Source organism: Trachurus trachurus (assembly GCF_905171665.1).
Source record: "Trachurus trachurus genome assembly, chromosome: 15".
NCBI lineage: Eukaryota > Metazoa > Chordata > Actinopteri > Carangiformes > Carangidae > Trachurus > Trachurus trachurus.
In genome coordinates, this window is record NC_139906.1 from 20,151,595 (window position 1) to 20,174,240 (window position 22,646).

At 42.8% G+C, this 22,646-nt stretch overlaps 2 protein-coding genes across 4 annotated transcripts; one reads left to right on the top strand and one right to left on the bottom strand.

The window, feature by feature from the left end:
- Positions 1-17: 17 nt before the first annotated feature.
- On the bottom strand, positions 18-8,605 carry zc3h6 (zinc finger CCCH-type containing 6). Of its 2 annotated transcripts, none has more exons than XM_083988383.1 (12): positions 8,159-8,605; positions 5,978-6,209; positions 5,744-5,866; positions 5,407-5,653; positions 5,182-5,324; positions 4,783-4,911; positions 4,420-4,536; positions 4,197-4,304; positions 3,853-4,082; positions 3,358-3,770; positions 3,096-3,272; positions 18-3,018 (listed from the first exon to the last, which is right to left on the bottom strand). In XM_083988383.1, the coding sequence occupies exons 1-12, from the start codon at positions 8,242-8,244 to the stop codon at positions 1,499-1,501; spliced, it is 3,525 nt and encodes a 1,174-aa protein (XP_083844509.1). In that variant the 5' UTR covers positions 8,245-8,605; the 3' UTR covers positions 18-1,498. The 2 variants fall into 2 exon arrangements, with proteins under 2 accessions (XP_083844509.1, XP_083844510.1); XM_083988384.1 differs by having other exon boundaries at positions 8,360-8,595.
- On the top strand, positions 8,242-20,523 carry fbln7 (fibulin 7). 2 transcript variants are annotated; one of them, XM_083988386.1, is made up of 9 exons: positions 8,242-8,275; positions 9,790-9,844; positions 11,077-11,239; positions 12,550-12,726; positions 15,192-15,317; positions 15,437-15,574; positions 16,147-16,284; positions 16,793-16,931; positions 18,647-20,523. In XM_083988386.1, exons 3-9 carry the CDS (start codon positions 11,083-11,085, stop codon positions 19,017-19,019), a joined length of 1,248 nt encoding a protein of 415 aa, XP_083844512.1. In that variant the 5' UTR covers positions 8,242-8,275; positions 9,790-9,844; positions 11,077-11,082; the 3' UTR covers positions 19,020-20,523. The 2 variants fall into 2 exon arrangements, with proteins under 2 accessions (XP_083844512.1, XP_083844511.1); XM_083988385.1 differs by lacking the exon at positions 8,242-8,275 and having other exon boundaries at positions 9,543-9,844.
- Positions 20,524-22,646: the final 2,123 nt, after the last annotated feature.

Here is a 22,646-nt window from a genome sequence, read left to right on the forward strand (position 1 = left end):
AATAAAATCACTGAAATGTGACAGGCATATGTGTTGTTAAAATGTCTTACAGTATTATTACAACCATAATCACCATAATGACAGGGGGAAAAAAAGCATTATTCATTAAAACACTCAGAAACACACTGTACACGTGATACAAAATAGGCATTTACAACGTGAATTATGAAAACAATTAAAAAAGTAAATAGCTTAATTTCAGCCAAACGACACACTCACTGTAACAGACACAGAACTTTTAATAAAAACAAACTGCTGAGCGATATGCCACCTTAGGTCTACAACATTCACCCTCTGTAACACACTTTACCAAAATGAGTCCATCTACACTCAACTCCAATGAAATTCTACGGTGAAAATAGGCATAATGGTCATATTTGTAACACATAACTACAAAGTCACCAAGATAGTATCCTCTTTGTATATTACACTGGTTTTCTTACTTTCTTGACTTATTACTCTGATTATCTGTTTTGAAAAATAGTGAAGGAAAATCTTAGGGAGCTACTTACAAGCTTGTCAACACTGAGTCTTTTAAGTAATGACAATGATAAAACAATTTCCTCCATTAACTGTCATTACTTGATAAGCAAGTCAGAAAAAACCCACAAACAATAACATCCTCAAGATTATTTAGGCCACTTTATAATACAATTAAATGAAAAAAAAGAACTGATCCAACATTGCAAAACTGCAGAACATCTGCTGAACAGGGTAGTGTTTCATATTGCACAAAAAATAGCAAGCTGTAGAACTAAATCTTGAAAAAAAGGGAGTAGCAATCTGTCATTGCTACATGCAACAGGGGCCTGTGGGGGAATCTGACCTGATCGTATCAGAGCTTGACATATTACAAACTCATATCAGGGTGTGTGTGGTAAAAAATGTAAATGTTCAATAAAACATCTGTTAACTTACGGTGAAAAAAAATCCCTTATCATAAAAGTGAGCAAAACTTAAATACATCTTGATATAAAAGTGTCTTGAAATAAATATGTAAATACAAAAGTTCTCAAGGGAATTCTTACAATTGTAATTCGATCAATTACTCAGCATTATCTCTCTGCGCGAGTGGGTGAGTGAATCTATTCTACGGCGTGTAATGCCTGAAATGAACCCAGAGTTTAGTGAACAACACGTGGGTCAGTCCTTAGTGAAAACTATACAAGTTAACTCGATTCCTTTTTCTTTTTTTGATTGTTTCAAAGATACATGAAAATTACAGAATGATAAAAAGACCTTGACATACACACTTACAAAACACACATTTCAGCATTAATGTGATTATGTTAAGAGGGACTATACACCGTGTCTGCGCACCTGTTCAGTATCCTCTCCGTACTGTCAAATATGTAGTGCACTAAATAATGTGATTCTATACAAGATCATTTATATACAGAAATAAATAGATTCATGTAAAGCTAAATAAAGATTAATACTCGCATCTCCACGTTATACAAATCTTATGCAACTTTTCCACATTTCCATACAGGAGTGTTTACTGACAGAAAGGGGAAGCAGTGGGATCAAAGGTCTTAAACACATCTTTGAGTGTCCTGTCGTCCGACTCCTCCTCTGGATCCTGTTTTTTCGGTTCCTCCTTCAGCGCCTCCTCCTGCTCCTTCTCCTCCTGCTTCTGTTCTTGTTCCTGCTCCTTCTTTAGCTCCACCTCCTCTTGTGCTCCTGTAGAGCCCTGGCTGGTCGGTTTGGCCTGTCTGGGGTCAGTATACTGGGGCCGAATCAGGCCGGCCAGCGCTTGGATGGGGAGGTTATGAACCGCAGGGGGTTTGACAGGTGAGGCTGGGGGCACGGTGGGGGAACTGGGCGGTGGAGGCTGCTCTGAAGCAACGTCTGTGCTTTTGGCCTCATCAGAAGAGCCGCTTCGCTGAGTCGGTGAGAGTGATGGCGGTGGAGTATTGTCTTTCTTTCCCGGGTGTTTCAGAATACCTGCCTTTTTAGGAGGCTCTGCTTGCTCCTTCTGAGCCTGCTCTGTTTGAGCACGAGGATCGTATAGACTGATGCCCCCTAGGATTGTAGTGGGACTCTCCAGCCCTCCACCAGAGGACGCCAGACGAGGGGCATACGGCGGCAGCTTCTCAGGCTCTGGCTTGGCTCGAGCAGCATGAGGAGAGGAGCTGGAACTGGCTTTCTGTAGCCTGGGGTCTACGACTCCTCCCCCAGAGGAGGGCTCTTTGTGAACCACCAGCTTCGAGTCAAGGCTTCCTGTACGTTTGAGTCTGGGGTCCAGAGATTTCTGCTGGCGTGGGTCTACAGGTCTCTCTGTGGCGGATCGCGGCTCTGAAGATCCAGAGGGCACTCGAATACGTTCCTTCAAACGCGCGGCCAACAGTCTGGGGTCGGACGGCGGCGGGCTGGAGACAGTGGGGTGCTCTGGCAGGTTTGTTCGGTTCATCTGAGCATCGGCGATTAGGGGTGGGAGGGGCAGGTTGATGGAGTGCTCCTGTTTGGGGACCAGGGAAGGGATGAGGTCCTCGGGGGCCCACACCACCGTCTGGGCGAAGGCAGGCCTCTGGAGCAGGATGTCAACCCGGATGTGGCTGAACTGTTTCAACTGACAACGAGGATCCCGCAGCACCGCGCCGGGACTGGCATCCAGAGGGATGAGGACAGCTCTGTCCCTCAGCTCCCTCTCTCCCTCTTCGTCCTCCTCTCCCGTGGGCGGCTTCTGAGGAACAAGGTGGCCCTGCTGGCGGTAGGAACTTTGCTCCATCGGCCTCATCTTCCTCGGGTCTCTAGAGAGCCGTGGATCTGCACCGACATCCGACTCCTTTTTAACATCAGGGGGTCGCTGTCTGGGGTCCGTCTTCATACGCGGGTCACTGGGCGGGGCCCTTTCCTTCACAAGCCGAGGGTCACCCAGCGCTGGGGCCACGGGAGCGACCTGGGGGGGCTTAGACTGAGACTGTTGCATCTCACTCTGCTTCTTTAGAGATTTAAGGATGGAGGCAACACAGTTCCCATCTTCGTCGTCGCTCGAGTACCAGTTTGTAGTTTCGTCTGAAAGAACAGATGAAATGACATTAAACGTTTCATTCTGAATTCAGCAAACCTGCTTTTTGTGCTTGAGCACTTACCTCTGTTTGCACTGTTATCATCCTGAGCCTCTGCTCTCTGTGGCTCATTGCCCTGTGTCTGTGTCTGTGTCAGGTGTAAAAAGATGGCTTTCTGTACTGCTGGTGGTAAAGACTGCAACTGTGACTCTGCACCCATCTGCTGCTGGAGGTTCTGTATGAAGGCCAGACTGGGGTCCACTATACAGAAAAAAATGGCAAAATCAGTAATGTTTAAAAGGTTATTACCCTATTGGATAACTACAGTATTTAATATCATACTGACCTCCTTGTTGGCCCATGCTCTGGTTCCGGAGGAAGCTGCCAAAGAATTCCACCGGGTTCTGACCCAATGATGGAAAAGGGAAGAGACTTTGCAGCATTTGTAGATCTGGTATCGGAGGGAATGGAGGTCTCTGCATGTTCATCTGAGGGTTGATATTAGGTAGGTTTCCGTGGAAAGGTGGGGGCTGACCAGAGGGGACTGGTGGCATTGGAAATCCGTGTGGTGGCTGCTGTCCTGGGGGACTCTGCGGCATGGCTGGTCCGGTGGGGTGGCCCATGGGACCAGGTGATCCAGGAGGAGGAATAGGAGGAGCAGTGGAGCCTGAAGGCACCATACCTGCACTCTGTGTGTCCTCCGAGGTGCCGCTAAACTGGTTAGTGCCTTCTGCTTGATTCTGGGAGTAGTTGGATCCACTGAAAAATAAAATGCACGCAATTAAGTTGAGGATAAGCTCCAAGCACATTGTAGAGTTTTATTACAGATTATTTTGGTTACCTCAGACCAATTTTTTGAGCCAAGTCCACAGTAGGTTGGACTTTGATTTCAAACAGGGAGGGGATCTTCTTCCCTCCTTGGCAAGAGGCATCTGTAGGACTGCTCTGACCAGGAGTGGGCAGCAACCCCACCCCAGGAGGAGGCTTTGGAAGTGGGGCAATACCCTGCTTTCTCAGATCCTCTAGCTCCAGTTCATCCTCACGGGCGTTCTCCTCTTCGGTGTTAATGATCTGAAAAATGAGTCACAGAGCAGAAATAAGACAAATGTTCCATTAGAGCTCAGAGTCCCTCAGCAAGAAAGTGTTTAAAAAAAATTTTAATCACTTTTTTTATTCATGTCTGACCTTATCAAGCAACTCTTTGGTAACATCAGTCAGAGCCTCGTGGGAGAATTTGCAGTTGTCCCCCTGATAACATTTGGCTCCTGTATGAAAGAACTTACACGGGTATTCATGTGCAGTCACAGGTTAAGGAACAGGACTAATTAAATGGTATGATGACATCGTCGTTCATTACGTGATGCAATGACACAGATGTAATTAAAAACATTTGTCATTAGTGAAGGATATTGTGCATGTAAATGCAATTATCTCCTTTGCTGCAGTATCCTTGGAGGTAAAATTTACAGAGCTCCTTTTTCTTATCTGGCACGACGAGCTCATGTTCAAACTTGCACTGTTCCCCCTGGAGGAAGACAGAATCATTTCATCTTGCAATTAGGAAGGCCATTGTGTCTCCCACATATTTCCTCTCATTACAAGAAGCCAGAGATCATTAAAAAAAATTAAAGTTTTCTTACAGAGTGCTATACAAGAAAAGTAAAAACAGAAAAATCCAAAGTGAGCATAGGGTTAGAATAAGTAGAATAAAAAACAACAACATCTCAAATCAACATTATGTAAAATTCTATTCGTATTAGCACTACTTTACCTTGATGCATCGGCCCTCCAGGAAATACTTGCAGATGTATCTACCGTTGTGTTCAACTGTGTGTTGATTGATAAACTCCTTGCTCATAATTGGACGTTTCTTCTGAAAACCAGTAGAATTCTTTCCATCCTGTGACACAACGTGAACAAAAAGACGTGGTCTTAGTTTTGCCTGGTTCCCAGTTAATTTGTAATACACAGTAAAATGGAGCTCTTGCTTTTCTTTCACCTACTTTCCAAATACATATTACATTGTGCTGCGGACATAAACTACATACATTGCACCGTAGCTTGAGTCACTGTGCCTTAAGTAGGAAAGCATTGTACAAATGCAGCCCATTTGCCATAATTAGTGATATGATATTAATGCTTCTGGCTGAACTTTCAGAGGTATATTTACCAGTCCCATGTCGTCCATTCCTTGATCTCCCCCGCGGCCTCGTCCACGTCCTCCCCACATTTTGCCCTTCATCTTCTTGTTCTTATTAAGCATCCCGCGTCCTCTGCCCGGTCCACTCCCCCTTCCTCTCCCCCTCTGTCCAACTGAAAAAGACATTTTGGAGGACGTGATCAATCTCAAAAACCTATCAGATGAATATGTGAAAACTTAAGAATGCCTTCGTACAGTGTTGTTGTTTCATCCCCCTCATGCCCCCTCTCTTCATCTGGTCTTTAGCATGACGTCCCTTTCCCTGAATCGGGGATGGTGAATCCTTTGCCTGATACTCGGACATGTCATCGTCATAATCATTCTCCTCTTCATCATAGTCATACTTGTCATCGCTGTAGTCGCTGTATTTGTCAAAATCACTGCTCTTGTGCGGCGGGGACTTCTGCGAGTTGCCGTGGCCTCCCTTTGAATCCCGGCCATGCTGGCAAGTCAACAATCAAGGAGAGGAAAGTTGGACAATAGTGCTTTCATGGATAATAAGAGTTAGCATTGCCAGCAGAGCTGAACTCACCTGAGAGGGCTGACCATCAGAGTCGCGGATCGACCCCTGGCCCTTCCTGTTTTTGGGCCTTTCTGGTCGGTCGTAGTCAGAGTCATAACTGTCAGAGCTGGAGCTGCTGGAGGGGGAGTGGTGCTGAGGAGAGGGCACAACATTGAGTTTTCAATTAGTCTAAGTAGATCACATTCATGGCCTCACAGCAGTAGCACTGAGAGATATTACGCTGGAAGTATAAAGGCATCTTACTTTCTGTCTGTCCCGTCTCCTCCTTTTAGACCTTCTCTTCTCTCTGGTCTTTTTGTATCTTTTCCTGGAGTGTCTGTGACTCTTTTCTTCTTTCTCTTTAGTTTTCTCTTTTTCTTTCTCCTTGTCCTTCTCTTTCTCCTTTTCTTCATTCACTTCTGTAGTTTCTTTGTTTTCTTCTTCAATTCCAATCCCTTCGTCATCTATTTCTCCATCTTCTAGTTCACCGTCCTCTCTAAAGAGAGGGAAAGTCAGTTCAGTGAGTGCAACTGTGAGGGTTTAGATGTTGTATTTTGTCAGCCCAGGACACTGATAATATGTTTATCACATCATGAGCAAATCATGCAATGAACCTGCTGTAATAATTTAATATGAAATAAAAATGACACTTTGTAAACCTGCTATAATGTATTTTCCTTCAACTGGAACAAAGTATCAAATATCATGCCAGACATTTTCCATTACGCCCTCAGCCTTTCCTGCACTGAAAACATTGTATTAATAATTCAAGGTTATGTCTTTATTTCTAGTGTGCATTGATTTTAGAAAAATCAAATTAATTTCAACTTAAGGTTGAAGGAAGTCTATTTCTAAGGTTATTCACTTACTTTACATAAGAGACAACCTGTGTAGTGTGATGTAGGGAAATCTGTTTCAAAGTCAAAAATCTCTGTGACAATGGACAACCATCTCTACGGAGTAAACTACCCATTTAAACAGCAAAATGAGAGGCATTCATATGGAACATAAGCCACCTGGTTGAAAGGCCTGAGTACACCTGCAGGAACAATTATACAGCCAAGAAATATGACACAGGAAGTATCTGATGCAGGACATTGGAATACAGCGATATTGATGCTTAAAGATACAACATCTATCATTTTAATGATTCATACATAACTTTAATTCTGGAAGATGTCTTTGTATTAGTTTGCTGCTGCCCTGTGTGTCACATAGCTGCATGCATATTTAAATGACACACTATGATTAAAATATCTAAAATTGAAATGATCACATAAGTAAGCACTTCACCTATAAGTCCATCCTAAAAAACGGGTTCAAATGACCATTTCTTGATGTAATTTTCATTACATTGCTTTTCAGATACATTGCAGATGCAAGCATGAAGCAAAATCACCACAAACTGGGAAAGTATCCCCCACATAGTCTGTTTCCACAGACATGACCACTTCCAGTGACAACCTGACTCCCTAAACAGCCAAAGATACTGTTCCTAAACTTTACTTCACAGCAGAGACCTCAAGATCCACCATGAGAATTTTCCAAAATAGCATAAAACTATCCTTTCCTATCTTCATATTTAACTGTTATTACACCTAATTCATGAGTCATAGCCAATGAAGGGAAATTCTAAGGGATAACATTACATTTCCAGTAATACCATATTATAATAAAGTAATACTACAAAGTGCATAAAACCACAACCCCCTTACTCTACAGTCACACCTGAGGTTCCCATTGCAGTACTGCCTGACTTTCTAACCCAGTTTCAAGATTTAAACCAGAGGTTTAAACCTATCAAAGGTGACAAGTGCACTCAAGATTTTCTCCCAACTTAACACCAACACCAGCTGCTTCTTCCTTCTTTGGCTGAAATCAGTGAAATCATCTGCAGTAACCCTTTGTCCACATGGTCTGAGAGTCCTGTCCTCAGATCACAAAGCATTCACAAGGACGCAGGCACGGCCTAAACCCAGCAGCAGCAGCAGCAGCAGCAGCAGCAGCAGCACATAATCTCAACCCTGTGTGAACCTTGTCTCAGCAGTACTGCCATGAGCCCGCTAGGGGGACTACAGGACAAGGATGGGCGTGGCATTTACATCATAGTCATTTGCATGGTCTCCTGCAGATGGCAACAATGAAGCCATGAACCCATCCCAGTGCCACAACAACACATACGATGAGGTCTGCGATCTTGGATGGAAATGGTCATGGATGAGTCTTGTCGACACGGAGATGGTATATCTAGGCTATTTTGGACAGCGCTATTTAACTGCACCAAAGAGGCATGCAAAGATTTTGGAGGGGGAAACCGTGGAAATGGCTCTTATGCCTTGCGATTAATGGTTAAAATAAGAAAAACAGTAACACAAAACATGTAGACCCACAGCACTGAAACGCACAGATGAGCGTATTAACAATTGCACAAGAATGTTACTCGACCTTTCATCCCCTGCAAGCTCAGAGTCTGTCATGTTTTTGTCAAGAACAGGGGCTGGGGGACTGGAAACAAGGCTCACAGAAGCCATTGGAAAACGGATCTGCCTCCCTTTCTCTCCGGTACAAGAGTGAATTAACACAGTCACTCAAGGAGACGTTGGGTTGTGAGAGATGCTGGAAGATTTCAGACTGGAAAAAACTCACGGTGTTACATGTCTCGACAGAGACAGTAAACAGACACTCTCCTCTTTCATTTCAATGACGTTTTAACTCTGTGAGCACAGCTTGATACCCCGCTTTGCTAATGTCCCGTCGGTTGACAGCTGCCATGGTGAAATAGAGGAGACGGAGGGAGAAACAGACAGAAATGTAACCATGCTCGTTGATTTCAGCATCTTCATAGGTTTTCTCAACAGGGACATCATCTCAAAATGGCTTCTGAGTTCTGCAACACATTCTTCTATTATGTATTCCTCCACGTATATATAGTCCTGTCCGGATCTATCTAACTTGCATACAACAAACCCTCAACAACAATTGGTCAATTCTCGCTTGGGTAAAGACACCTGCGGTTTTCATTGGTTCACAGCCACGCCAGTTACGTTCAACATCTGCAACAATGAAGTTCATACGACGTTTAGTTTCCTCCTTTATTCCGAGCCCGTGGTTATTACGCAGTTATAATGACTCGACTTTATGTTATTTTTTGAAGGCAAAACAGCTCAAGTTGGTCGTTTTTATTAGTAGCGACGTATTTATTTCCTTGTATCAGTGCGCCTGCGAACTCGCGCGCGCGTACGCACGAGGTGCACGAGCTTCGGAAGCGCTCGTGCAGTCCTGTCAGGTGACACCAGGTGGTGCTCCGACTCTACAGTTCAGACTCCAACAGGCTCACCCAGACTACACCGTTGGTGTAACGGTAACAGCATAACGCACGTCGAGCGGTGTGTAACGGGTTCAGTGAGGAGACCAACAACAGGCTCAACGCTAATATACAGTAAACCAAACAATGTTGCCTTAACAGTGAACTCCACAGTACAACATTCAACAATGTAGCTTTATTACAGATAAATACTTTGGTCATTTAGGCAATTCAGTTAACAACATGTTTCGGGAATGTAGTCTCCAGTCAGTTAGTTTCCAAGGGAAAGGAAACTAGCCTACTTATTTTTGTTTTTTTTACCCTTAATGAGCGTGTAAACAAGTTAACAGTCCGACTTTAATAGTGCAATTTACCAGGCTTTATTCCATGTCCGTGGCAGGCACTGAGAGAGATGTAAGAAGAGAGACTCGTGAGTGTTTGGGAGTATCTCGGTGGGAGGGATTCTTGCTGCAGGAAATTTAGGTGGCGTGCAGAGCGCAGAGGCTGAACTGTCCGAAAGCAGAGCTCCAGAGACAGGAGCGCATCTCTGTCTCAGACACCTGATGAGCATCTTCCAGACTCTTTAAACTGTTTTGCTTTATTTTACAAGAGAAAACTGTTTTTAGGGGGATTTTTATCGAACGACTATACAAAAAACAAAAACAAAACAAAACCCCCCAAAAAGCACCTTTTAAATCTCGGAGAGCATCAACAGGGAAAAGTATTGATACTGTACGGGACTTTAAGGGATGGCGCTTTCTTTTCGACGCAGGTGTTTGCTGTTGCTGTGTTTAACAGCCATCCAAAGTGGACATGCTGCTGTCCAGGTAAGAGTGATTACTTCATGTAAACAACTCACTTGTTTAATAAGATCTGCTGCCTGAAAAACTGACTCAGTTAAAAGTTTGTGGGTGCAGGACATCTTATTCAGCCAGGTCTGTGACATCAAAAGTAATTTGTGGTTACTTAATAAATTAAGATATCCATGTTTTGTTTTGTTTTATCCTGGCTTGCATCACTTATGGTTTTGTTGTAGGGCTAAATGACATAAGACGTTTGCAAAGTTTGTGAACACAGTCTACAGTTTCTACTCTAGAGATGACTTCATATTTTTTGAATTTAAAAAAAAAATCATTGTAGCATCTGGATATGAATCCTCTCATGTCTTGTCAGCTGGTGGCATTTCCCCTTTGCCTGGGGCAGGTGAAACGGAGCACTGAACTCCTACTACTGCACATGTCTAAACTAAGCACACAATGTGAATTTTAATGTATTGATATTAGTTGTTATAGTACAAAGCCCTAGAAATGTCAGTGCAGGAATTTAAAGCACGCCGCACAGAGAAATTGTTCCAATGAGCATGTGATTAATAAACCCTCCTGAAAGGATTAGAGGCACTTTCTCCAAGGAACTTTGTAATGGCTTGACAAGCTTTCTCCCTCAAGTAACTGCTAGTGGCACCCATGCTGTTTTCAGTCTGCCCATTCAGGATTATCCAATGAGCATATGCCTTCCTACCACCATGCAAAATATACAGAGGAACAGCATTTTGGACTTAGGTCCCAATGACATCTGTCAGACAGCTTTTGTCCAGCTGTGTCTGCCACTGGAGTTGTGGTAGTAAGTGGAAAAGAAGTGAGGGAGAGAAGAAGAGAGATGGTAGGTCTTGAAAATCTCAAATGTGAGCGCAGTGAGGTCCAATGGAAAACAGTGGAAAGCTGAAAGTAAAAGGAATCACGAGTTTGCTGTGTTATCCTAGCTGAATAAAAAAAACATGTCACTAATATAACCTGGCAGTGTTACGTAATGTATTTTGATATCAATGAAAACCTTAACGGCCATGTGTCAACCAATAAGATGGATTTGGTTTCAATGACATCATTCTCCACAGCTGCAGATTAATGTTTATTCATCACTCACGTTTTTATGTAACTGAGAGAACTTTTACTACTGAGCTTGTTTTTTCTCGCTGGAAAGTCATTGCATTTTAGAAACACTTTAGCCAGGATCCTTTTACAGTGCTTAATTCTTCTCATGGTTGCTTACGGTTTCTTCACAGACGTGCATGGATAAGCACCAGGTGGTCGGGGTGCTCCGTCAAATGGAGAAGTTTCTGAAAGGCCAGGAGATGCGATTTACAGAGGGTCTGAGGATCATGAAGTCAAAGCTGGCAGCTCTTCAGAACTCTGTCTCCAAGTTACCTCAAGCAGACCAGTCAGCTGGTGAGTAATAAACTCACTCACACCTCCACACTTGTTGTCATATTAGTTTTTATAATCATTATAATTGTCATCTTTACTAGTTGGAAAGACACAGGTGTTTTCTCTGTGAGCTATGCAGTGACGTACATATTTCAACATAATATTTCATACGTAGAAATATTTTCACATAAATCAACATACAGAACCACAGCCTAGATTTGCTCCAGTGATCAAATAAACACACAATAAAGTTGTAAAACATAATTTCATCTGCACTGCTTTAGATTATATAATGCATATATTTTAACAAAAAGGATTTCACCAAATATTATTGAAGTGAATGATAAAGACAAATGAAAATTCCAACAATTGATTTCACAACATTTCAAGAAAGTTAAATTATTTGCAGTTGCTCTTGAAAAGTTTTTTTTTTTTTTTTGTCAGTGGCAGTAAATAGTGAGAGATGGCTTCTTGTGTAATGGGATTACAGATTCATCCAACACGAGGCCATCTCAGTTACAGAGCTGGGCACTTGACAGGGGAAGTGGATTTGTGGAATTGTGTTGTTTGGCAGCAGGCAGTCCGGCCAATTTGTTAGTGATGGACCAGTGCAGTCCATAACTCTGTGGAGAGTACTTGGCAGGACAGAAAGAAGCTGATGTCTTACATTTGCAGCAATAAAGACTCAACAGAATGAAAAGAGTCAAATGATTGCACCACCTGCTTTAAGTGATCAAATCAGGATCAAATCAATTTGTTGTTACAATTAATATATCTTTTTCAAAGGACATTAATACATGTTGCACACACTGCTTTTTGTGTACCCTGACCCATCTATGAAGCACTTTTTTTTTTAAATCTCATTTTAGCAAAATTGACCACAATTGTACTACAAACATGAGCTGGACATGATTGAGGTCTGGCGGTGATGCAAGCCTTATCTGAAATGTACTGTTTCAATTGAGATTGAAAAATAGGAAACATTTTCTCACAATCCTCCAAGTTGGAGGAAGCATTTAAATCTCACCAAAGTCAAAAATGCAATTCATTCACACTTATGTAATATAATTACATATTATACAAGCAGTAAACATTCCAGAACATGGAACATGGTATAGCACTTGGCTGCTAATGTGATTGTGACTCACTGGTGTGGCCGGTCCTTTGGTGATTGACTGTAAATGAGGCATTTGAACTGCTCTTTCCCATGAAGGCTCTCCACTGCCCAGTGACACGTGTACATCCCCAGGCAGAGAATGCCAGAGGATGTCGGGAGGCTTACTCCACATCTGACCAGCCTTCCTCTCGTGCTGTCTCTGTCTCTCCCACAGCTCCCACCACCTGCCCCTCTGTGGAAGCCCCAGCTCATGGTACCAAGTTTGGCTCAAAGTACTTTGTTGGACATGAGGTCCATTTTACTTGTTCCCAGGGATACCAACTTGTCGGTTCTGCCACACGTGTTTGCCGGGATAATGGTACCTGGACTGGCATCAGTGCGGCATGTAAAGGTGAGTCTCACTGGGAGTTTATGGTTTGTTGAGCAAGACACAGCTGTCCCAGCTCTATTTTCCTGCCTTATTTCTGACTCTGTGTGAGGCAAGTGTATTTTTCCCCCATTCAAACACACATCCACTGCCTGTCTGCATGTATGATTTGGGAGAATGTTTTGTTCCAGGACTGCTATGTCTGTGCATTGTTCACTGCTGAGCAAAAATCCCCACACCCATTTAGGGCGACCTTGGCTCAGCAGTGTCTAAAACCCAGGCTGAAAGGGACTGACCTCCTCACACGCATCCACACAGATAACATGCAAAGAAAAGAGCCTTTCTTTGGGAGGGCTGGAACTCCTCCATTCTGAATGAAGCCCTCGTTAAAATGGCATTAAATGTCTCTGAACATAGAAAAACACCTGTACTGCATTCCACTGTGGGGTGCCTTCCCCTCCAGGTTTCAGCAGTGGTTGAGCTACTGTAAGCCCCACCACCACCACCTCCTCCGTTGCTCATGTTTCTCCAGTTCTTTGACGGCAGTCCCGCTGGACGGGGTAAGGTCCAGACATTATACCCACACCATGGTCTGATAGCACAGAAGTATGCTAAGCATGCTATTGATAGCCTCTTCAGCCTCTGCTGGTGGCATTCATCCAAAAATTCCAAGTGGCACACTCAGTCGAACATGTGCATACGTTTATTGACATTAATGGTTAAACCAACATGAAAAAGCCCGACTCGACACAGTATTATCCCTGTTCATGTTTTTCAGCCCGGCACAAGAGGTCTAAATATAGTCATGCTTAAAAAGCAGCATTGACAGTCTGAAAACCTTAAAGTTAAAAAGAGTTTAAAAATATTTAGCATATTGAAGTGGGCCTTTTCATGTTATGGCCTTGTGGTGACCCCCGGGGCAAGCCAAATAAACATTAAAGGGATTGGTTGTCATCCAGTATACTATGGCCTCAGCCCTGGAGCTTAAGGAGCAGCAGAGACCATCTGCACAACTCTCAGAGCTGGCTACAGAAGCAAAGATCATAAGGCATGATGTACTATACTATTTATCCAATGGTTTCCTACTGTAACTTTGACAGGCAGAACATGCTTCACCATAATCCCTATAGTGACAGTCATAGGAGTAGGTTCATTACCTTTAATTATTGGTGCATGTTGTTTTGAGATCCGTGGGGTGGAGACACGAGCTGCTCAGTGAACACAAATGTGGTGAATGGTCCTCTGTCCCTCATCAAACTCATCAAATACACAATCAACTCCAAAACGCTCTCATGGACAAGTTGTGACCAGCACATTCACCACGCTATGAAATAATCACATATAATTACTGTAATGTAACATTATGACACATGAAGCAAATACTCGGAACTACTTGCACTTTTGAAATCACTCCGCCCAGAGTGTCTGGAATGTAGTTCCGGCTTTGCATTTGCCTCGAAAGCAACTCTGTTTTGTAATGTTACATGATTATTTCATAGCATGGTGAATGTGCAGGTCTCAACTTGTCCATGAGAGCGTTTTGGAGTTTTTGGAGTGTGTATTTGATGAGTTTGATGAGGGACAGGGTGCCTGTACCTTTCACCTCCATTGTGTTCACTGAGCAGCTTGCGTCTCTGCCCCGCGGATCTCAAAACAACATGGACTGATAATTAAAAGTAATGAACCTACTCCTATGACTATAGGGATTATGGTGATAGGAGAATTTGACTTAATGTTGAACTATCCCTTTAAACTGGAGACTGTAATCATTTTTGCGAAGACATGTATTAAAAAAAGACAAGTAGAAATGCTGTAAAGCTGTAAATATTTATGGAAAATATTTGAGATGCTATTGAAAGAACAATTCTTCATATTTCAAAACACCTTTTTTTATTCTCATATGTTTTAAAGTGCTAGTGGAGTAAAGTACAGATGAACAGCAGCAACCTTAAACTTTCAACTTTGCAGATGCAGATGGACTTGCGTAATTACACTCACGCTTTGTAATTACACTAATAATTATAGACATTAGAAGATGAATGATTAGAATTGCTACTTTTCCACAAATGGAATTAATAAAAGGGCATCGCTGACTTACAGTTGACATACTGTGTCCATAATTACAGTACCAGTTTCTCATTCTGAGGTATCAGTTATCAAAGTTATCCCGCTCTATGGATGAATGGTAGACAGGAAATACTTACAGAAGCTCTTTCATGTATCTCTTTAACAGTCATCTGCTTTCCAGTGAAAACTGAAGCAACTTCTGCTGTAGTTCAACTATTTTTCATAATATTTCAAACCAGACCTAATTCAAGCACCCTTTTTCCCTTTTAGGCTTTTTTTTTATTTATTTATTTTTTATTATTTGACATGATTTCTATCAAGTTTTTTTTTCAGATGTGTCAGTATGTTATATAAGAACCTGGGATTCAGGTCAAAATTTACCATGGACCACTGAAGAAGTTAGTTCTCTCCTACAACTACAGATATAAGCGAGTGTGCAAGTAATCCCTGCCAAAATGGAGGTACCTGTGTGGAGGGTGTTAACCAGTACAAATGCACCTGCCCCCAGAACTGGAGTGGCTCTCACTGCCAGCACCATACACAAACAGGTCAGTCCCACAAATTAAATGAATTAAATATCAGATATTCAAACTGAGATCTACCACTGTGTGTGTGTACAGTGTGTTCTGCTTTAGGTGCACCTTTCATATTTTCTCCACTTTTGCAGCACCACCTGAGTGGAGTGTTGTGAACGATCCGGCATTCAGCCGGAGACCTCGCTGTGCCCAGGTGAACCGAGCCCAACACTGCAGCTGTGATGCAGGCTTTCACATGAGTGGCACCTCTGACAACAGCATCTGTCAGGGTGAGCTATAATAAGGTGTTACTTAACTGATCCCTGTTGGGACGTTCTCCCCTTTTGCTGCTCCTCCTCACAGGGAGGCAGGGTCAGCTACGGAGCAGTTCCCCCCTCACGCTGCTCTACGACATCGCTGCAGGGCAAATGTTAGATGTCTGAATACCTGAATCAATTACTCCTCTAGAGATTAATATGGTTACAAATGGGAGTAATCTGTGGAGCCAGTTTGTGACAAACAAAATAATCCTCTCGAGAGGTCACAAGCTGATTAGCATCCGTTTAGGTCACAGGTTCGGTTGTTTTTTTAAGATGTAATTGGTTGAGTAACATTTTGAAATGAAAGTTTCTGTGAACTTGCTCTAAATGCGTTTATGTCCAAGAAAGTGCAAAGTGCAAAACTGGGGGGCCTAAATACTGACAACAACAACATACCTTGGTTGTAAACTGCATGACGTGTGTTATTACCTATACACCTCCTCCCTACAAGTTATTTCTATACACACGATGCCTTCGTTGGGTTATGTGATGCAAGTTGAAGGCACCCATGCACATGCATTTCTTCTTCTGTTTCCTGACAGATGTAAATGAGTGTGAAGTGTACCGGCTGGACCAAGGAGGGAAGCTGTGTATCCACGAGTGTGTGAACGTCCCCGGCTCCTACCACTGCTCTTGCCCCAGCGGCTACAAGTTGCTCCCAGATGGGCGGAGCTGTGAGGGTGAGTGACAAGAAGCAACAGAGGACAAAGGCTCATTCACAGGGATCCTGGCTGCAGATCTGGCTGGGTATGTTCCTCTCTGGAGAGAAATACCTGTGATTTAGAAAGACGAGGAGCCTTTTAGCAGCAGAGTTTTTAGTTTCTGCAAAGGTGTCTCCTGGTCTTGGGTACTACTTTCATTAGCACCTCTGAAGCTCACAGTGCTTGCCAGTGGAATGAATGACCTCACCCTTTCCCAGCAGAAGGGATCTTTAGGACATGAGGCGTTTGTGGGAGACTAAACTGAAAAACCAAATAAACAATCAGAGCACAGCACCCCCTGCTCAGACTTTGGTAACCAGGAAGCAGGGAGTCAGTCTGGCAAGTCTCTCTCTCTCTCTCTCTCTCTCTCTCTCTCTCTCTCTCTCTCTCTCTCTCTCTCTCTCTCTCTCTCTCTCTCTCTCTCTCTCTCTCTCTCTCTCTCTCCCTGCTTCTCATTCTTACATGCCTCTGCTGTTTTGTCTTCCAGATGTGGACGAATGTTTAAGCCAGCAGCACAACTGTAGCCGAGGGACAACTTGTATCAACACGGGTGGAGGCTTTCAGTGCGTCAACCCAGAGTGTCCCCGTTCTCATGGCAACGTCAGCTATGTCAAGACATCTTCTTTGTAAGTAGATCCAGCATTTGTTCTGTCAGTGATAGAACATCTAATGAACAAAAGAAACCCTCAGATCACATCTTCCTCATTTCAGAAAGAAAGTGTCATCATCAACTTTGAAATGACCCAGCACAAACTAAATCAAAGCCACCTCTTAGACTCTGGTGGACGACGTGGTGGTGAGAAAGATCTGTCACTGCAGAGGTGCAGCTGAGCGTGATGTTACAGCCTCAAGTTCTCCAGATGAACTGCTTAAGCTTTTCATTCAAGTTGGGACTTCATTGGTATAACATTACATAGCAATAACATTGAAGTCACCGTGGTAACTGTTGAGATCTGGCAATTCAACAACAGCACTAATGGCCAAGGTAACCAAACTTGAAGAAGAAATTGAAGACTGCTGCTGAAACCATAACTAAAACAGTTGTAAACATCCACCACAGTTTGCCCACCAACGTCCTGATTTAGCTTTGACTGGGTGTGCTTGCTAAAGTCGTGTGCTCATATTATTACAGTGCAGTGGGAGACATTTTGGGTGCATTAACTTTCAGTTTTTTTCTCAACCAAAGCGGTTTAGGTAAATCCTGTCTGCACGAGATTCTCTCCCAGTCATTGTGGTGACACTCGCATGTTCCCGGTATTCATGAATACAGTGTGACCATGACTAATAGAAATGATGACAAAAAAAAAGGATTGTGGTTATAGCTGTATCATAGAGATGCAAATCATTACTGACAAAGAACATGCATGCTCAGCAGAACTTCGCTGAATGACGTCATTTTTTTGTTCTTTAAAACCACGTCAAACATCTGTGCACTGACCAATGTTTGGAGGTATAACAACTTCCATCTCTGTGTTTGCCAGTCATCAGCAAGCTGCCTCAGTTGAAGGCATGAAACAAAGCTCTGTCTGCTTCTAGTGAACCATCAATGTGGTGAAATACAGCTCCGCTGCCAGCTGAAGGGATGGATAAATGTTTAGGGGAAAAAAAAATCTTGCAAAAAGGAAGAAAGTTGGAAATTAAGTAAGCCAGTAGCTGTGACCCAATTATATATTACACACTAATGCTCTGCAGGTGTGTAGTGCATCATTGAAGAAGTGAATTACTGAATGAAGTATATTTACAAGTGTTAGTGTGCTTATGAAATCATTTTCTTGGGGAATATCCCACAGTGCAATGGTTAAAGGAAATAACTAACAGCTGCATAAAAAATAAAACATATTGCAGATGATGGTGTGATCTCAACTAATAAAATAAAAATGATTTTAATATGTTTGGAAACTCAGGAGTATGTCTTTTTAATATGGTTGGGGAGGGGGGGATTTGTTGTAATCTATGTCAATTAGTATGTGCATTGGTATATTATGAATTCTATTAATTATGCAGTGTGAAGCGGAGAACTAGACAAACCCAGTGTTGTTGAAAAGAGAGGTAAGATGGTGTCCTGCAGGGTTTGTATGAGGGCAGAAATGTAAACCCCTCTGTTTCTTGTTGTTCTACCCACAACAGGAGTGATTCAATACTTCAGGACACTTGACCTCAAATGTCCTGTATGTAAATGTGCCATTTCTATTTAGTTCTGAGCACTTTCTCAAGGGGATGGATTAATTATGTAACAATTTCTCCATGACAACTGTTTAACACATGCAAACAGAATGGAAACAGTTTACCACCTTGTCCTGTAATGGCCCCGGCTTGAAATTGCTGCGTTTCTCTCTTGCAGTCAGTGTGAGAGAAACCCCTGCCCCATGGACAGCCGCTCCTGCCACCTGGCTCCTAAGACCGTGTCCTTCCACTACCTGTCTCTGCCCTCCAACCTGCAGACTCCTGCCACGCTTTTCCGTATGGCTACCGCAGGAGCGCCCGGACGCGCGGGTCCGGACAGCCTGCGCTTTGGCATAGTGAGTGGAAACTCCCGAGGGATCTTCGTCATGCAGCGTTCAGACAGACAGACTGGTGAGCTGATACTGGTCCAGCAGCTGCGTGGGCCACAGGAGATCAGCATTGATGTGGACATGTCTGAATACAGCGACCGCGTCTTCCAGGCCAAGCATGTGGCCAGGGTCCACATTCTGGTTTCACCTTACAACTTCTAAGAGCTTCAAAGGTGAGAAAGAAGGAAGACAAGAAAGAGAAAGGTGAAGAGGAATGGCGACGAGTGCGTAATGAGCACTGATTTTTCTTTCTGATACCATTTGTTCATCCCCTATCAGAAATTAATGTGTCCGAGCAGCCAATCACTGGCCAACATTTGTTCAGTGGCCAAATTACCAAAAGAGCAAGTTAGAATATTTAAAGTGACAATAGACAACTTTTTAACTGTTCAGCTATTAACCTGGCTACAGCACAAGAAACGACTACAAAGTTTGATCTCAGTCCTGTGATTAAGGCAGAGTCCTATCCAGTTGTATTAATAAGTAGGCAGGTTTTCTACTTACTGTCAGCCCTTTCCATAGTTGGACTGGATATCAGGACCACTGGGACAAATCTTGGTGGGCTAGTGGACCTTCCATAAAACCCTTTCAGTCTCTTTATCAGCCCTCTCTGTGGTCCCAGTGGATGAGTCCGAGGCTGAATTTCTGTCCCAATCTGACTGTGGATATCTCAATTAAGTGAATGTCCATCTTAGTTTCTCTCTTTGCCTACTTTGTCTGCTCTGACAATGGGGCTCGTGTAGAGTTACCACATTAAGCTGGTTGTTATCTAGTTGACTATTTCCATTACCCGAGCAAAGCTACTGAAAACAAAAGCACTGTCCTCTGTCCGTTTAAGTTACGCAGTAGCAGATGCAAAACAATTGCTTGTAAGTTGATGTATTTATAACTTCACTCCCTCTGACAAAGTTACAATAGTGAAAGCAAAGCACATAGGGACCTAATCTAAATACAGATGGTGTCATTATTCTTCTTCCAGTCTAATAGCCATTACATACTGCAATCAACATCAACTTCATGACGATACGTTGAAACAAAAAGTTGTCTATTTCCACTTTAACAGTTATATGAAGATAAATATATATACTGGTAGACCAAAAACATCACAGATGCTTCTTAGTGTCAGTTTGAGCTATGAAGGATGAGTTTGACTGATTGAGTCTGAATGCATGAAAACTAGCTAAAACAATGGGGAGGGATGGAAAACTACTTTGGTCATTCATTACTGTTGCTTATGTTTGTATGTTTATGTCCATTATAAACCATGACTGAGTAGCTCAGGGTCCGGCCCTGGGGCTGATGCACTGCCCTAGCTTTATCGATGATAAATACCTATAAGACATTAGTGCTCCCGTGGCTCTAATTTATTGGAAATATTATTGCTGGTTTTTACATTGTAACATACTGTGCGCCACATGGTTATCTCCCATCATATACTGTATATTTGTTTTTTTTGTACCAGCTTGCTTTGTTTAAGGCACCAGTTATTATACTAAGGGAGGTTTTTTTCTACAGTAGCTGCAGATCTGTACCTGGGCATATTTCCTCTATTACTCATATTCTCTATGTTACTGAGAAATAGTCTCATTATATTCAAAATCATAGATGATTTGGCAAACTTGCCAATGCACTACATAATTTATCTGGAATTTTAATTGTCTCTGCATAACTGAAATAAAGTCAGTCCAACATTTCAGTATTTGTTAGGGCTATTTCACTTGATGCTGAACAGTGTGCTATTAAATCTTCATGTGGCATTGCTTGTTCTCATTCTACGTCCATTAGGAGTGAATTTTAATGAGCGAAATGCAAACCAACACAGAGTTGATAAATGAACACTGGATGGCTATAAAAGGTTCCTGAGCGAATGGATAAAAGGTTAAGAGAGGAGGAATGTGTGCTTCATAGTATGAGCGAGTCCACAGATACATGCCAGGCGGCATTTCCCCAAAAAGAAGCTTCACAGTATTTCTACTCGACTCAAATACAAGGAACTAACTGTCACATTTCAAAAACATATCTCAGTGTGTCTATGTGTTACAGAAAGAAGAGACTAATGTTCACCACATGTGTTCTCTTAACTTCCTTCACTCCTCTCCCGTCTCCATCCAGGGGTTTACATTGCAATAAAAGGGGCCAGAAGAGCTGCATGCTTTCAGGAGGGAGTGGATGGTGAGAATCAAAACACATGCCCTGACGGCACACATTGCTTTGAAAATGACAACGTGCCTTAATGGCGGGCCTAATTTCCTTCAGTAACCAGACCAGGAGCGCTCACATTGCAGCCTTTGTTTCAAGGCTTGTGCTCAGGCTGTTTGATGTTCACATGTTTCATCCATTCTCAGGCAGAAGGATATTGCCAGAGACAATTGGAGAGCGCTGAGCTACATAACACAAGCCATTTGCTGGAGAGTAATGATAAAAAATATACAGTGAGGGCCTTGAGGCAAAGCCAGCATGGTGTGGTTTACACTCGTTTTATGTCGGAGTCATAGAAACACGATGACTTGACTCTCTGGTCTTCCTCTCTGTGCTCACTGTGACTTTAGTGCATCAATCTATTCACAGGGGCTGGACAAAATAAGAGAAACACACATACACTGGGAACACACAAAGATACATTGCAGTAAGTATCAGTACGGTGAAGCTTTTTTTTTTTTTAATTTTTTAACCTGGCCTCTCTTTAGCAGTGCAAAGTTTCCTGTGCTTTGTTAACTGTCAGCACCGCTGCTCGAAATGGGCACCAACACAGAAAAGCTCTGGTATGTAGCTGCGGGGCTATAGTGTGTTTTTGTCCTCCTCGTGTAGCTGGACTTTAAAGCTCCTGGTCACATGCCACCCGCAAAAAGAAGCACACGCACCTTTCCACAAAAAGGAGGAAACAATCTCCACATCAGAAATTCTTGAAATTCCAGGGGCCGTAAAATGTTCAGCTACGGTACAGTTTCCTAAAACATCCTCCTCACTTTGCTCCTGCGAGCACAAAAGCTTAAATCACTGTTGAGAGAAACAAAAGAAACTGAATTAATCTATGAATCTCCATCAAAACGGAAAAGAGGCACGTGTGTCGCTGGTGGGTTTTCCCTGAATGAAAGGCACTGTGGAAGAATTTTGTTCTACTTTTCTTATGCAGGAGAGGGGAGAGGTCGTCTGTGGATCATCTTTCATGTGGGATAAATGTTTGGAGGTAGTCCAGAAATATGTGAGAGTCATAGGAAAGCAGAATGAAGGTCCCTTTTGCTTTGGTCTCTGACTTTGAAGTGGCCTGTACTCCACCATTACAGTCCCTAATAATGACATACTTAATAATACTTGATGCAAACAACAAACCATTTGATGGAGCCTGATTATCAGATTAGATGTGGATTCGGATTCAGATGTAAAAGAGGGACCAGGCCTCTCAGACTCAGGTCCCACACAGCTCTTATCAAGATGAAAGAGGAATGTTTTTCTGTTTGTCTCCACAAACGGTCTGTGTTAGTTTTATTTGCAAATTCAGTACATGAGCTCTTAATGTTTAGACCTTTTAACCAAATACTGCAGCAAAACAGGACGGCACATATCAAACTCTGTCTTCTTAAATGGAATAGGGTATTGGTATAAGTATATGAGTGACTAAACCAGTTTAGTGTCCACAAAACAAGGTGTAATGCTGACATGACAAATACGTCACCTTGTTTGTGCATTGCATGTCGTCTCGGTCCTCTAAAACACAAGCCTATTAGAGGCTAATGGCTTGAGAAAAAAAAAACATTCAGGGTTTATATTCACAGCAAGTTAACTGGGCTT

Bases quoted from the DNA above. Each gene is read 5' to 3' on its own strand.
- fbln7 (XM_083988385.1), top strand. From the start codon at position 9,767: ATGGCGCTTTCTTTTCGACGCAGGTGTTTGCTGTTGCTGTGTTTAACA. The intron at 16,285-16,792 runs GTGAGTGACAAG...TTTGTCTTCCAG, and splicing joins AGATGGGCGGAGCTGTGAGG to ATGTGGACGAATGTTTAAGC. The intron at 16,932-18,646 runs GTAAGTAGATCC...TCTCTCTTGCAG, and splicing joins TATGTCAAGACATCTTCTTT to TCAGTGTGAGAGAAACCCCT.
- zc3h6 (XM_083988383.1), bottom strand. From the start codon at position 8,244: ATGGCTTCTGTGAGCCTTGTTTCCAGTCCCCCAGCCCCTGTTCTTGAC. The intron at 3,771-3,852 runs GTAACCAAAATA...TTTATTTTTCAG, and splicing joins GCTCAAAAAATTGGTCTGAG to TGGATCCAACTACTCCCAGA. The intron at 3,019-3,095 runs GTAAGTGCTCAA...CTGTTCTTTCAG, and splicing joins TGATAACAGTGCAAACAGAG to ACGAAACTACAAACTGGTAC.